Source organism: Borostomias antarcticus (assembly GCF_949987555.1).
Source record: "Borostomias antarcticus genome assembly, chromosome: 29".
In the NCBI taxonomy this organism is placed as follows: Eukaryota; Metazoa; Chordata; class Actinopteri; order Stomiiformes; family Stomiidae; genus Borostomias; species Borostomias antarcticus.
In genome coordinates this window covers 5,757,521-5,772,996 of record NC_140262.1, presented here as the reverse complement: position 1 = coordinate 5,772,996, position 15,476 = coordinate 5,757,521, and the positions used below count along the sequence as shown (strand labels likewise).

General features: G+C 52.2%; 1 protein-coding gene across 1 annotated transcript in view; it reads right to left on the bottom strand.

The window, feature by feature from the left end:
- Positions 1-15,476, bottom strand: part of LOC311326924 (serine protease HTRA1B-like) — a gene marked incomplete at both ends in the record, with an annotated part of 47,483 nt that overhangs the window by 6,954 nt on the left and 25,053 nt on the right. Inside the window, 2 exons of the mRNA XM_084459903.1 lie at positions 7,652-7,740; positions 14,138-14,293. Of these exons, the coding sequence (XP_084316029.1) occupies positions 7,652-7,740; positions 14,138-14,293 (245 nt within the window). The remainder of the gene's footprint in view (positions 1-7,651; positions 7,741-14,137; positions 14,294-15,476) is intronic.

Below are 15,476 nucleotides of genomic sequence, written 5' to 3'. Positions count from 1 at the left end.
ACTTCTGCAAACACAAAGGCATCGTAATGACTGCCGACGGGATGCAAAAGACGTGACACACGCCTAATGGCTGCAGCAAGGTGTGTGTGTGTGTGTGTGTGTGTGCGTGTCTCTGCCTCTCTCTCTCTATAGTACATAGCATAATTATACATCGCCGTCTTACCCCTGCCTGTCAAACGCAGACTGCGCAGCACGCTGAGAAGAATTTATGCAACAGGTGGAGATCACACCGTGCCTCTCCGCGGGAACGGTTGCCATATCAACCGTGCATAGACCCAAGACGGAGCGCAGCCGGGGGGGGGGGGGGGTGATGGATGAGGGGTGGGAGGGGGTGATGGATGAGGGGTGGGAGGGGGTGATGTCAGAATGTATCTTGGTCTGATCCGTTATCCGTGCGAGAGGCCGTTTCATCAGGGACACATAGTTCCAAGATTCCCAGATTAGTAGCAGTATTGAAACAACAAGAGATCAAATACCGTCAAGTCATATTTACCAATAATAATAACCATTCATTTGATTTATAAAGCACTTTTCATTGTGAAACAATCTCAAAGTGCTGAACAATCACAACATCAGAAACCAGAGATATGAATTAATATAAAATACACACATTACATACAAAAAGCTCTATGAATAAGTAGGTCTTTAGAAAGAACCCAGAATCTGGTCCCTCAGGGGAGGACAGGTGAGCAGAAAGCACGGTCTCTCCTGGGGGTATGAAGGAGCATGGTCTCTCCTGGGGGTATGAAGGAGCAGGGTCTCTCCTGGGGGTATGAAGGAGCAGGGTCTCTCCTGGGGGTATGAAGGAGCAGGGTCTCTCCTGGGGGTATGAAGGAGCAGGGTCTCTCCTGGGGGTATGAAGGAGCAGGGTCTCTCCTGGGGGTATGAAGGAGCAGGGTCTCTCCTGGGGGTATGAAGGAGCGTGGTCTCTCCTGGGGGTATGAGGGAGCAGGGTCTCTCCTGGGGGTATGAAGGAGCAGGGTATCTCCTGGGGGTATGAAGGAGCAGGGTCTCTCCTGGGGGTATGAAGGAGCAGGGTCTCTCCTGGGGGTATGAAGGAGCAGGGTCTCTCCTGGGGGTATGAAGGAGCAGGGTCTCTCCTGGGGGTATGAGGGAGCAGGGTCTCTCCTGGGGGTATGAAGGAGCAGGGTCTCTCCTGGGGGTATGAGGGGGTATGAAGGAGCAGGGTCTCTCCTGGGGGTATGAAGGAGCAGGGTCTCCTCTGGGGGTATGAAGGAGCAGGGTCTCTCCTGGGGGTATGAAGGAGCATGGTCTCTCCTGGGGGTATGAAGGAGCACGGTCTCTCCTGGGGGTATGAAGGAGCAGGGTCTCTCCTGGGGGTATGAGGGAGCAGGGTCTCTCCTGGGGGTATGAAGGAGCAGGGTCTCTCCTGGGGGTATGAAGGAGCTAGGTCTCTCCTGGGGGTATGAAGGAGCAGGGTCTCTCCTGGGGGTATGAAGGAGCACAGTCTCTCCTGGGGGTATGAAGGAGCAAGGTCTCTCCTGGGGGTATGAAGGAGCAGGGTCTCTCCTGGGGGTATGAAGGAGCAGGGTCTCTCCTGGGGGTATGAGGGAGCAGGGTCTCTCCTGGGGGTATGAAGGAGCAGGGTCTCTCCTGGGGGTATGAAGGAGCAGGGTCTCTCCTGGGGGTATGAAGGAGCATGGTCTCTCCTGAGGGTATGAAGGAGCAGGGTCTCTCCTGGGGGTATGAAGGAGCAGGGTCTCTCCTGGGGGTATGAAGGAGCAGGGTCTCTCCTGGGGGTATGAAGGAGCAGGGTCTCTCCTGGGGGTATGAAGGAGCAGGGTCTCTCCTGGGGGTATGAAGGAGCAGGGTCTCTCCTGGGGGTATGAAGGAGCAGGGTCTCTCCTGGGGGTATGAAGGAGCAGGGTCTCTCCTGGGGGTATGAAGGAGCGTGGTCTCTCCTGGGGGTATGAAGGAGCAAGGTCTCTCCTGGGGGTATGAAGGAGCAGGGTCTCTCCTGGGGGTATGAAGGAGCGTGGTCTCTCCTGGGGGTATGAAGGACCATCGTCCACCTCTAGAGTCTGGACCAGAATAGGATGAGGGCATTCTGAAAGTCAGGAGCTCAGCCCGGTGCAGAACACACACACACACACACACACACACACACACACACACAGTCAGTTATTTTCTCCTCAAAGCCAGCCTACAGCTCGACCGTGTAAAAACAGGCCAATCAGTCACGAACACACTCTAGTGAGCCCTTGACCATGCATGTGAAGGTTAAGAGGGGGGGGGGGGGGGGGGGTTACTTCTACGTCTCCCTAAAAATCCCCCTAAAAATCCTTCAAATGTTCCAGTCTCCCCCCTCAACCCGCCAATTGTTTTGGTCCACTCAGAGCCGGACTGGGTGAATATTTTTGAATATTATATTGGGTCCACTCCATGATGTCACCTGATCACCCAGGCGTGAGATCAGCAGCACCACAAGTCATCGATAGGAAACTGACATGGAAAAGGGTTTGTTTGTTTTTTACGGAAAAGTGGCGCACTGAGAAAGCTTAGAGAAAAGAAATTAAAATCATTTGCGTCAGGTGCTTTAAAAAAAAAAAAAAAAAAGTGTTTTAAAATGATGCTGGCGTTAACGTTAGTGGCATCCACGGCGGCATGGTAACTGTTGCCGATGACAGGGTTATGGCTGCCGGGCCCAGCGCCAGCTGCAGTGATGAATCTTCCACTAATCGAGGCCTTGAAGCTGAACCAGTAAGGCAGAAGAAGATAAGGATAAAAGATGCTAGATTTGGCTAGCTGGCGATTTTTTTTTGTTATCTGTTATAGTAAGAGTGATGTTTAACGTAAGTCAGAACAACCACAATTACAACTGGGTCATTGGTAAGCTGACTACATGTCCATAAATCGTACACCTCTGGTTTCAATAGGAAATTCTCTTATGCTAAGTAAACTATCCAAGATCACTGGACTAAATGTCTACAGGCCTGTGAACTACATGAGCTCATTTCTACCAGCCTCCTCCTTCTAAGAGCAACACACTCTCATTACGAGTACTCTAGGCCAACTATCATCAATATTTTACTCATGGCTTCGGAAGGTGAAGGGGTATTGTTCAGTAGAAGTGGTGGTGTTAGGGGCTGGTGTGTTAAGGGCTGGTGTGTTAAGGGCTGGTGTGTTAAGGGCTGGTGTGTTAGGGGCTGGTGTGTTAAGGGCTGGTGTGTTAGGGTGTGCCTCGGCAGAGGAGTATCTACGGACCGGTTGTGGTGGGCCGGTGTGGGTCGAAAGGGTCCAGTGCCATTTTTTAGTCCCGGCCCTTCCCTTATTGGGCCCTAAATTGATCGTCTCTTGTCATCAGCTTCTCCCAAAAAGAGGAACGAGAACCTCCCAACGAGGCCGCTGGCTTAGGGCCTCAGAGCCATCCTAATCAGAGGTGATTTACGGGACACGGGAGTGCTTGAGGAGACCAGAGAAAAGCAGCATTAGCGAGCGAGCACAATTATTAATCATTCACCACGAGCCTCGCTGCTAGCCTACCTTTCCCACCCCTGCCTCTCCATAATTGATGCTGTGTCTGTCAAGCGGTTGCGTTAGCGTGCTACTGTGCGCTAGTAGAGTCGGTGAGTTAGTGACGCAGTGCTCCCCGCCCGGCACTAAGACGTGCAGGGAGACGTCCATAATGGTTCTACCTGCTGATATGATGAGACAATCTAGGGCTTAATTGTGCAGTTTAATAGTCGAGCCATGTTCCTGATGATTGGAAGCATTTCCCTGCTAAACAGAAGTAATTTCCTGATGAGGTTGTTAGCGATCTCATCACTCCAAAATGGGGGAGAAAGTGCTTTTCCGCAGGTTTATGTGCCGTCTTTATGAAGCCTTTTGGAGTAATTAACGGAAATGGAAAAACTTGGAAAGTGTCTCTCTAAGTGGTAGTGAACTACTTAAATTAAAATCTATAAAGTTGGTCTCCTTTTGTACGGAATATTTGGAGGCAGCTTAAAGAATGTCCAAGCCACACTGTTCGGTTGAAAAAGTTTTAAAAAAAACGTTATTAGTCCATGGCTGTGGCAGACATTAAAAAAACACTGAGACATCAGCGCACTTCAGCTCCTAAGAGCTTTCCTGAGGAAGGTTCTGCTAATATACCCTCCATTGAGATACTCTACAAAGGAGAGCAGCTTAAACCTTGTTATTACTATTTGATCCAGCCCCAAAGAGCACCTGATTCTGGTGTGTTTGACGGGGGAACCACACAGCGCTCATATCCAATTATTGCTAAATCTTTTAAGCTGTTCTCCTCGATTCCATGAGTCCTCTGTGAAAACACAGTGGAGGAGCAGCACTCGCGGTGACTATCTGAGAACCTTGTCGTCCGAGGCATTTCGAGGGTGAGGTAAACATCCAGGGAGGACTGAGGTGGCGCGACCTTCGACCCCTGACCTCCCTGGGGCCCTAAGCAAAGTTCTGCCCTTCTACCTGACCCGTGAGACGTGTCAACCTTTTTCTATTGACCCCCCCCCCCCTTGGAGGTGGAAAAAGGCAGATTTGGTGACGGATTTGATGTGTGACTGGAACGAGCGGCGCCTCAGTTGCCACAAACATGACCTCTGTTTTATTAATGTGGTGTCATTTCCAGAAGACGGGATCATGGCGCTGTTCTAGACAAGATGCCCATAAGAGCTGCTGAAAATGGATAATCCGACATGCATCTGTGGACTGGATGGTATCTTAGGGCCATGCTCTTCTCTCTATGATGTCACTTCCTGCCATTGCCATTGCTCACTCCATATTCCAGACCCAGAAGTAAGCGGTGACCCAAGAGACAGGTCATTATTAATCTCGGCCCAAATATTGTTATCTTTGCCTGGTAAAAGTAAGGGCAACTCTATAGAGATAGGTAAATTAAATGATGAAAGAGCCAGAAAACATTTTAATTGGGCATTTAGAGTTTTAACACCCCCAAATAAAAAATAAAAAATACATATCTGTGCTCTGCAGAAAGATGGATGATTGAGAAGTGAGAAGCTGTTTTTCCCATGAAAACGGGTCCCTGATGAAATCACTCCAACCTCTGAAATCTCATCAAGCGCATAACTGCCACCGCAAATCTGTCCGATTTAAGTGCCACTTGGATCTAGGTCACTGTGAAGGTGCGGTTCCAGGAAATATGTGACACGTAAGGTCTCCCTCCGTCCTTCTCAAACTTTTGGAACCACATTGTGTTCTCCCAAGTAGCACGTAATAGACTTGTATTGTATCTGCTGCAGCGGTTTGAATTCCTACCCCATCCGCCTTCCCTCTAGCCTGGCTTCGCCAGACCCCAATTCGCTAAAATGCGAAGGGTCTGGAAACTCACAGTTGCTTTCCGATTCCCAAGGGGCGTTACCAATGGGCGTAGATCAAAATGCCTCTGGACGCAATTGGACAGACCTACAACCAATCAGCGAAAATGCCTCTACGGCGCTCCTCTGTTCTGTCATCTTATTAAACCCGCCCCATGTTAGATAAACGGTTGTGAGTGGCACAAACACATTTCTGTTCGAACGGATTCCGTACTGGAATCGCACATCCGGACTGATCTGCGGAGTGAAATGGAATGTGAGCTTGCGAGATCAAGCCGACGACGCCGGCTACCTTCCCTCACCGAGAGGACCACGCCCAAACAGGGCGAAAGCCCGCTCAACTCACCATTCAGAACAATAGCGGGTGCAGATCCCAGAACATTACATTACATTACATTACACTCATTTAGCAGACGCTTTTATCCAAAGCGACTAACAATAATTGCATTTAACGTAGGAAAAGCCAATGTACTACTACTCACCAGAACTCACAAGTGCATCTTCCTTCTAAAACAAGTGACTAAGAGCATAATCTAGTGCTGAAGGCAAAGTGCAAGAATAGCAATCTAAAGTACAGTGCAATACAATACAATAAGTGCTTAGGAACAATGGTAAAAGAGAATAATCCGCACTCCGCTCAATCATGTTTGTACTGTGTCACTGACTGCTGCTATGGAATAAAGCTACAAAGATGATTGACCGTAGTGAGCTCACCTCTCTCCAGGAAGTATCCTGTGTCATTGCTACCAAGGTCACCTCAATAACCTCAATAAACATGGAAGAAGAACACCTCCGTACATCTCCAAGGGCTTTGGGCTGTGTCGCGTTGTAACTAAGAGGGCGACAGTGCATTTATGTCCCAATCCGGGATGACAGGCAGATGGTTCCCGGTTGATCTATCACATGCCTCAGCCTCTTACTGCTGCCTTGTCATGATCAGTTACGACCCATGAAGACGATGTATGGCTACATTACACCGCCGTTTTAACATGGCTAAATGTAATACCTAATGTATTGCCTTTTGCCATTTTCTTCCACCTCAGGTGGACGTTAACCATTGAGAGCAGTTGATTTACAGTCGGGCATCTGATCAGCATGCTACTCTGTGTCTATTGCCCTGGAATGGCAGACTGAAAGCGTTATGAACAGGTGAAGACACACATATATCTCGAGGGCAGGACCCTCATCCCTCACTCCTCGCCACACCCCTCTGACATGTACTCCCTCTCCTCCTCCACTAATTGCTTTAGGATTTAGTTCCTGCCACAGGAGCACAACTACGCATTCAGAGAAGAAACGCTCAAGGTTTTCGGAAACTGAATTAACAAGGGTGAGAGTCGCTTGCTCTAAAAGGGACAGTTGTGCAAATAAGAAGTCTGCGTCCGTCGTGCAAGGTTGGTCTGACCCTACTCTGCTAATTACAGCAGGAAAGCACCGACAAACGATGCTAGATCAATAACAAATAACTAGCTCTGGAGTAGAACCACAAATGACCACAACTTATTGGGAACGAGAGGCTAATGAGTAATGTCAGTAATGTCGCTACACCAAATAGTATTGGTATTATATGGTAGTGTATAATTGGCCCCTAAAAGGAAGTAATGATAACGATGATGTGCTTTTCTCCCCTTGAAGGGCTGAGATCCTCCTCAAACCATCCAGGACCTATCCTAGCGTAGCCTAGCTCGGCAGGAGCGGCCAGATCTAGATTATTTCCCCGAGGTCACCTTGACGTTTCCGTCTCCGCGCTCCGGCAGCGACTGAGAGCGGACGGGGCAGGCGGGCTGTCGCCAGGGCGCGGCGTTTTAATAAGCATCTCCCTGATTGGGCCGGGCTCATCACCCCGGTCCCCCGGTCTCTCTCCAGCGGTATCACTGCCCTCCACCCCCCGTGTCGTAATCCCTAAGTAGTTCAGCGGCCAGAGCGCTGGAGCGGTCTACTACAAGGCACCGGGTTCAAATCGGAGCCGGTGGCATTTGAAGGTGCGATCCGCCTCGTCCGTTCCGCGGTTCTGTTACTTTCTCCCAGTCCAGCGAATCACATCGTTCCACTGTGGTTGCCAAGGTGATTCAGGGCCCCACTCGGCACTCGGCGCCCTAGACTTATAGAGCTGAGTCAGCTGCATACACACACACACACACACTCTACAGTCCAGCCTCACACACACACACACACACACGCACGCACGCTCACCACAGAACCGAACGAAAGTAGGAGGATAAAAATCCGGCTGTACTATTTACTTCTTTATTTTCTAAAAGGAGCCATTGCATTCCTCAGGGGGCCCTGGGCCCATCTAGACCCAGGATACTTGACCCTTAGATAAGTCCTGTTCCTCTCACCGCCTGGATCCTCCACACGATCGCACTATTACTCCCACAGCCCAACTGACCTGTACCCAGATAACCCAGCTGCCCTTCCGCCTCGGTTTCTGTAAACACACCGGGAAGGTACAACGGAGAAAAGCTCCATCTTTTGAAGGAGCCAGAACTGGCACAAGGTAACATTTCGATTTGAGAGGACACCTTTATAAAGTTCAGATGCTCTCCGTGACTTTCACACGCTCTGGGGAAGAGAGGCGATCCGTGGCGTCGCATTGCGATTCCGGGCCGGCGCCGCGCTGCGAAAAGGGTGTTACTCTGAGACCGCCGTGGCCTGGCTTGGCGCTAAATGATAGCCATGTACAGCTGTTATTTTTCTAACCCTGTTTTATACTGTGTCGCCAGAGCGCCGAATTTAATGGAAAAATGAAGAAATCGATATCTTGTGACGCGACATCTGATGGAGAGCTGGGCTCTGTGGGCAGCGACGGGCCTGGGTGACCAGCAGGGCGGGGGGGGGCGAGCCAGGGTGACCAGCAGGGCGGGGGGGGGGGTGACCAGCAGGGCGGGGGGGGGGCAAGCCTGGGTGACCAGCAGGGCGGGGGGGGGGGGGTGACCAGCAGGGCGGGGGGGTGACCAGCAGGGCGGGGGGGGGGAGCCTGGGTGACCAGCAGGGCAGGGGGGGGGGGTGACCAGCAGGGGGGGGAGCCTGGGTGACCAGCAGGGCAGGGAGGGGGTGACCAGCAGGGCGGGGGGGGGGGCGAGCCAGGGTGACCAGCAGGGCGGGGGGGGCGAGCCAGGGTGACCAGCAGGGCGGGGGGGGGGGGCCTGGGTGACCAGCAGGGCAGGGGGGGGGTGACCAGCCGGGCGGGGGGGGGTGACCAGCAGGACGGGGGGGGGTTGAGCCAGGGTGACCAGCAGGGCAGGGGGGGGGTGACCAGCCGGGCGGGGGGGGTGACCAGCAGGACGGGGGGGGGGCGAGCCTGGGTGACCAGCAGGGCGGGGGGGGGGGTGACCAGCAGGGGGGGGCGAGCCTGGGTGACCAGCAGGGCGGGGGGGGGGGGGGTGACCAGCAGGGCGGGGGCGAGGAGAGAGACAGACAGGACGGGAGCAGATGAAGGAAGCGCACGGCGGGCAGAACCACGACGTTCATTTGTCTGGGAGGGCCGAACAGCGAGAGCCATCACTCACACACACATGCTCACACATATGCTCACACACACACACACACACACACACACACACACACACACACACACACAGCAGGGACTTCACACCTGAGAAACCAGCCAGCCATATCAAGCCACTCGGCGAGGAGCGGAATGCTCAATCAGTGAGTCCCCCACGTATGAACGGTTGAAAAGTCCGCCGATGAATCATCCCTTGGCGACGTTACCCGCTTAAACGTGCGGCGTACTAATGGATGAACCAGAGAGACACTCCGGCCGTATATCCCTCTGGAGACGGAACTTGGCTTGCACTTTTGGGAAGTTTATCCTCCGCCCGGAGCGATGCGTCTCATTTCTAAATTGTGGCGGTCGGACGGAATAAGTCAGGACAACCCCTACCTGCCCCGCCCCTGATTCATTACGACCAATTGTTTCCTCTGTCATAAAATAGGCGTTCTTTCACAGGAAGTGGCGGCCAGGGCTGAGTAATGGCAGGTTCATGTCCGGGGCCGCTGCCAGCCGGGGGGATGAGAGATCCTCACAGAGACAGAGAGGGGGGAGGAGGTGAGAGGGGGGAGGAGAGAGGAGAGAGGGGGGAGGAGGAGGAGGGAGGGGGGAGGAGAGAGATAGAGAGGGAGGAGGAGGAGAGAGGGGGGAGGAGAGAGGAGAGAGGAGAGAGATAGAGAGGGAGGAGGAGGAGAGAGGGGGGAGGAGAGAGGAGAGAGGAGAGAGATAGAGAGGGAGGAGGAGGAGAGAGGGGGGAGGAGAGAGGAGAGAGGAGAGAGATAGAGAGGGAGGAGGAGGAGAGAGGGGGGAGACAGAGAGGGAGGAGGAGGAGAGAGGAAAGAGAGAGAAGTAGTGAAGAGCAGGGAGGAAGGTGGAGAGGAAGGGACAGAGAGAGGGAAATGGAGGAGAGAGGGAGAGAGAGGGAGGTGGAGGAGAGAGGGGCGAGTCAGGGAGGGAGGTGGAGGAAAGCAGGGAGAGAGGGGAGAGAGAGAGGCAGGTGGAAGAGAGAGAGAGAGAGAGAAAGAGAGAGGGGAGTGAAGGAGGCAGAGAGTGAAGCAGCCGAGGTACAAAGAGAGTGAGAGAATGAGAGGGCTAAGAAATAGACATAACAAGAGGAGAGAGAGAGAGAGAGAAGAGGGAGAGAGCGAGAGAGAGAGAGAGAGAGAGAGAGAGCGAGAGAGAGCAGAGATTCATCTCATCACACCGTGACCTGATATTACAAGATAAGTAAGAGAAGATGAAAGAATATTGACTTCAGATTTGCATTAGAGCCATTCGACAAAATCATAAACCAGAGCACAAAGGCTAATGCAGACTTGTGGTGACGTGCTAAAATAAGGTCCCTCAGATGTTCACTCAAGCGGAATGGGTCTTAAGCAGGCATCGGCCGTCACCCATCCGTTCAAAAAGGTCATATTAAACACTTCCATTCACAGACGGCGCAATGACGTACTCAACGCAAACAAAAGGACACTGTTTACTTTTTATGTTCTCAAGTGAAATGAATATTCAGTTGGAGGATGATGGATGCCGTGATGAAGAGAGAGACCATCCTTGGAGAGCTGCCATAACAGCCGGTGACAAAGAGTGATGGTTCGAATGGGACTCCAGATCTCGAGGACGTCTCCGTTGAGCGAGGGAGAAAAAGACGGAAAAAGACGAGAAGAGAAAGAGGGAGAGAAATCCTGGCGTGAAGGCCAAGTGCCAAGGCGAGTCTCTTCTCTAATGAGGGTGCAATTGAGCGCTGGTCATTATAATAGCCTAATTAGCCTAATTAGTTTGAATTTAAAAAGCCATTAAAGAATTTGTCTGGGATGAAGAGGTTTGTCGGATTTGCCGAGACCCGGTGGGGTTAAGCGGACGCTAATGTCATCGTCAGAGTCGACAGGAACCGGACCCGGGCCCCTGAACGAGAGCCCTTTGCAGAGGGGACTCGGCAGGGCAGCTGGCCCCGGACGTCATTCCTCTGCACCATGGCTCACGCGTTGAAGAATAGCGATAGTATAGGCAGAGCGATTCTAGGAGGGGTCGCTGCGCGGGCTGGATGTGCCTGGAGGGGCCACGGTGCCTGGGAGAGGGGCCACGGTGCCTGGGAGAGGGGCCACGGTGCCTGGGAGAGGGACCACGGTGCCTGGAGAGGGACCACGGTGCGTGGAGAAGGGCCACGGTGCCTGGAGAAGGGCCACGGTGCCTGGAGAGGGGCCACGGTGCCTGGGAGAGGGGCCGCGGTGCCTGGGAGAAGGGCCACGGTGCCTGGGAGAAGGGCCACGGTGCCTGGAGAAGGGCCACGGTGCCTGGAGAGGGACCACGGTGTCTGAAGAGGGGCCGCGGTGCCTGAGATTCGGGCTGGAGTAGCAAATCAGCTCCGAACCAAGCGGAGGAGTCTTTGGCCAGATGCTGACGCAGATGTGAGGAAACCGCTAAGAATGTGTAGAAGAATGTTTCCAGGAAGGGAACGACTCCCTAAGTGCACAATCTCCATCGTTAATAAGATCTCACGGTCATACTGTACTAAGCACAAAGAAAGCATGTTTGTACGCGCGCACGTGTGCGTGGGTGTGTGCATGTTGTGTGTGTGTGTGTGTGTGTGTGTGTGTGGCCGGCGCCTCCTTTCTTCTCCCCCCCGTTGCGGATCTCTCTCCGGGAACGCTGCGAGTTGTTCCGTATCCGTGGGCGACCACGGCAGGCGGTCTGCAGTGCCCCCCCCCCCCCCCCCCCCCCCCCCCCTCCTGCAGCAACACACACGGTATGTACATCCGCCCCCAGAGGAGGCTGAACGGTACACACACACACACACACACACACCGTCGGAGAGACTCCTGCACGACCCCACAGCGTGAATATCACCTGCACTAATACAGGAAGTGACCTCGTCCGACCTCATCTTCCATCATCTCCGCCCCCCTTTGGCTGGCTGTTCCCTAGCAGCAAGATTATGCCGCATCTGGGACTACGCTGTTGTTGTTTACCACCTGCTGTCTGCTATTCTTAGGTTGTGGAAGAAGAACACGCGACGCCGAAGCAACAAAACACGCACGTCCACCCGCTAAATGTGAAGCTACACTCCGCGTCCGCGCGCGTCATGAACAACGACAACGTAAGCGAATGCGCCCGTCGGTGAGTTGCTGACCCCCACAGTATTCTGCTGATGGAGCTTCACATTAAAAGGTCTCCGGTGTGAGATACATCACCCCGCTAGAAGGAGACGCTCCAGCAGGGAAAACACAGCACAGAGATAATGGCCTCCCTCTTGACCTATATTAGTATAGGGGACGATGTACTGTGTGAGCTGCAGCTGCAGGTGGAGGAGGAGAGACAACGGAGTGTTTAAGTGCTCCACAGGCGGGGCTGGGTGGGAGGGAGAGAGAGAGAGAGAGAGAGAGAGAGAGAGAGAGAGAGACAGAGAGAGAGAGAGAGAGAGAGAGAGAGAGACAGAGACAGAGAGAGAGAGAAAGAGGGTTAGTCTACTGTAGGAACATTGCACCTCAGCTAGTCACCCATGTGCACCCATCCCTCTCACACACACACACACACACACACACACACACACACACACACACACACACACACACACACACACACACACACACACACACACACACACACACACACACACACACACACACACACACACCCCCAGAACCACCGCCCCTCGGTCCAGACCAGGCTGTGAGCTAGGGGGGCAGCGTCCCTCCACAGCGGCCCACATTGGAACGTCTGAATCTCAGATTAAATCAGATTTATTGCCAGGCGGGTTTTTACGCATACTAGGAATTTGTTCTGGTTAGTTGGCGCGTAACCAACTGATGGATAAGACAACAATCGACTGGGTGGAGAGACTGGATCGTTACCCATAATCCACTACACCCTCAGCTGTCTGCGAGTGGTGATCTCAGAGAGGGGCCGAGCCGGATCTGGGATGGAGGAAAAGGTCACGATGAACAGGAAGTCATTGACCCGGCCTCATGCGGCGCCATATTGATCTCCTCAGCCCTCCTTGGTGTCTTCAACTGACAACACCCAGGGGCCCAACTAAGTGACCAATTAGTGAGGGCCGTCCACTGGTAACGGCATTACAAGACGTTGTTTGTGTACACTCGCAAAAGGCCAAGCAAGCAGGCTGACACAAGGTGAGCATGGATTTAGGTGAAAGACTGATTTATGCAGATTTGAATCATGGTGTCATTGATATTGACCTCTTCAGGGGGGTCACTGGGTGGTTTAAAGTTGTGTATCTGTTCAATATCAACAACAGCAACATAAAAAGAAGCTGGTTTCATGTTTGTACAGATGGAGACTATCCAATAGTGAAGATGTCTTCAATGAGCAACAGCAAAACAACAACACTTTCAGATTGATCCTAATAGTTTGACACAGATCAAAAACAACATCATTGTAATAAAAAAAATGAAACAAAAGATAAAGAATAGTGGATAATTGTACAGCAGTGTGATCCAGTGTGTGTGTGTGCACGTGTGTGCGTGTGTGTGTGCGCATGCGTGTGTGTGTGTGTGTGTGTGTGTGTGTGTGTGTGTGTGTGTGCGTGTGTGTGATGAAGCAACAGTACTGCTTTGTGAAATAACCTTTCCCTGCTCACAGGAAGTTGCTTTGAAAGGTCATACCATCAGCCAGGAAACAGATGTGCCAACAAATGTTGCAGGTGGTAAATCACTCCGGTATCAACACAGAACTAGAAGCTGTGTGGCTACTAATGTCCGTTTATACAGTCTATTTTTCAAAAGTAGACTGTTACCTTAATCTAGCCTCCCCTAAATGCCACAGGGCTGCAACTCATGTTGATGTGAATGCATTCAAAACCCCTGAGCACTGATATCTACCTTGTATCTGGCCTAGATACTCTTATACAGGCTCTAGACAATAGCCACAGCACAGACAGTAATTGCTGTGATCACTGCCATCCCCACTATCATCGTCACAGTTATAGTTAGAGGCTCTAAAAGACAAGCACTTCATATATCCCTCTCACAAACGCCATTTTCTGAGAGCGGGGTTGGTCATAAGAGGGCATTCTTCTCCTCGATGGCAATTATGGGGCAAATGACTACTGGTCTCCTGCTTGACTCAATGCTTCCCTCTAGCTTCCCTTCGACAGAAGACACGGCTAAACAAGTCCGGACGAGGCCGTCAGCCTCTGAGAGCATCAAACAACTAATACTAAAGTGAAAATGAGTCTGCTGCGCATCAACACTCAGTATTCAATGTAGAGCTCAACCGCGTCATTTTTTTTCACAACCAACTTCTGCCAGAGAGGAGAGGGGGCGGAGCGATAGGTTCCCAGAACAATTGAACCTCTGAAAGCCGATCCACTTACCCTCCTGGACGGCTTGAAACGGGTTGTTGGGCTCGATGAGTTTTATGGAGTGGGTTATCTTCTCGCTCTGCAAAATGTCGTCGCTGAGACTGAGGTCCGACACGGCCAGCTGGAACACCTCGTCATCCCTCACGGCGTTTTCCTCGAATATGGCGCCTGTTGGAGCAAGGAATCATCGACGTTGTCAAGTCAATACAACCAGTTCATGAAAGATATATCAACACACGCGTAGCACTTCAGAGCTTACTGTCTCGTACTTCTTATAAGCCTAGTACTATATGTTTAATGAATAGTTTCCCTCAGGGCACCACAGATTAGTTTGAAGCTGTAAAGTTATAAGCCCACAACTGCTCACATCAAAAGTACGCATAAATTGCCGTTAGTGTGGGTGTGCGTAGGATGGAGGCTCCACGCGACGGGTGTTTTTCCCGCCTCGTTTTCAGGACCTTGGAGAGCGGCGCGAGGCCAGCCAGGCCATGTAGTAGACACAACCTGACTAGGCCTTGTAGTAGACACATCCGGGCCATGTAGTAGACTCAGCCAGGCCATGTAGTAGACACAACCAGGCCATGTAGTAGACACAGCCAGGCCATGTAGTAGACACAACCAGGCCATGTAGTAGACACATCCGGGCCATGTAGTAGACACAGCCAGGCCATGTAGTAGACACAACCAGGCCATGTAGTAGACACATCCGGGCCATGTAGTAGACACAGCCGGGCCATGTAGTAGACACAGCCAGGCCATGTAGTAGACACAACCAGGCCATGTAGTAGACACATCCGGGCCATGTAGTAGACACATCCGGGCCATGTAGTAGACACAGCCAGGCCATGTAGTAGACACAACCGGGCCATGTAGTAGACACAGCCAGGCCATGTAGTAGACACAGCCAGGCCATGAAGTAGACACAACCAGGCCATGTAGTAGACACAACCAGGCCATGTAGTAGACACAACCAGGCCATGTAGTAGACACAGCCAGGCCATGTAGTAGACACAGCCAGGCCATGAAGTAGACACAACCAGGCCATGTAGTAGACACAACCAGTCCATGTAGTAGACACAGCCGGGCCATGTAGTAGACACAACCAGGCCATGTAGTAGACACAGCCGGGCCATGTAGGAGACACAGCCGGGCCATGTAGGAGACACAGCCGGGCCATGTAGTAGACACAGCCAGGCCATATAGTAGACACAGCCAGGCCATGTAGTAGACACAACCAGGCCATGTAGTAGACACAACCGGGCCATGTAGTAGACACAACCTGACTAGGCCATGTAGTAGACACAGCCGGGCCATGTAGTAGACATAACCCATGGATGTAATAATAGACACA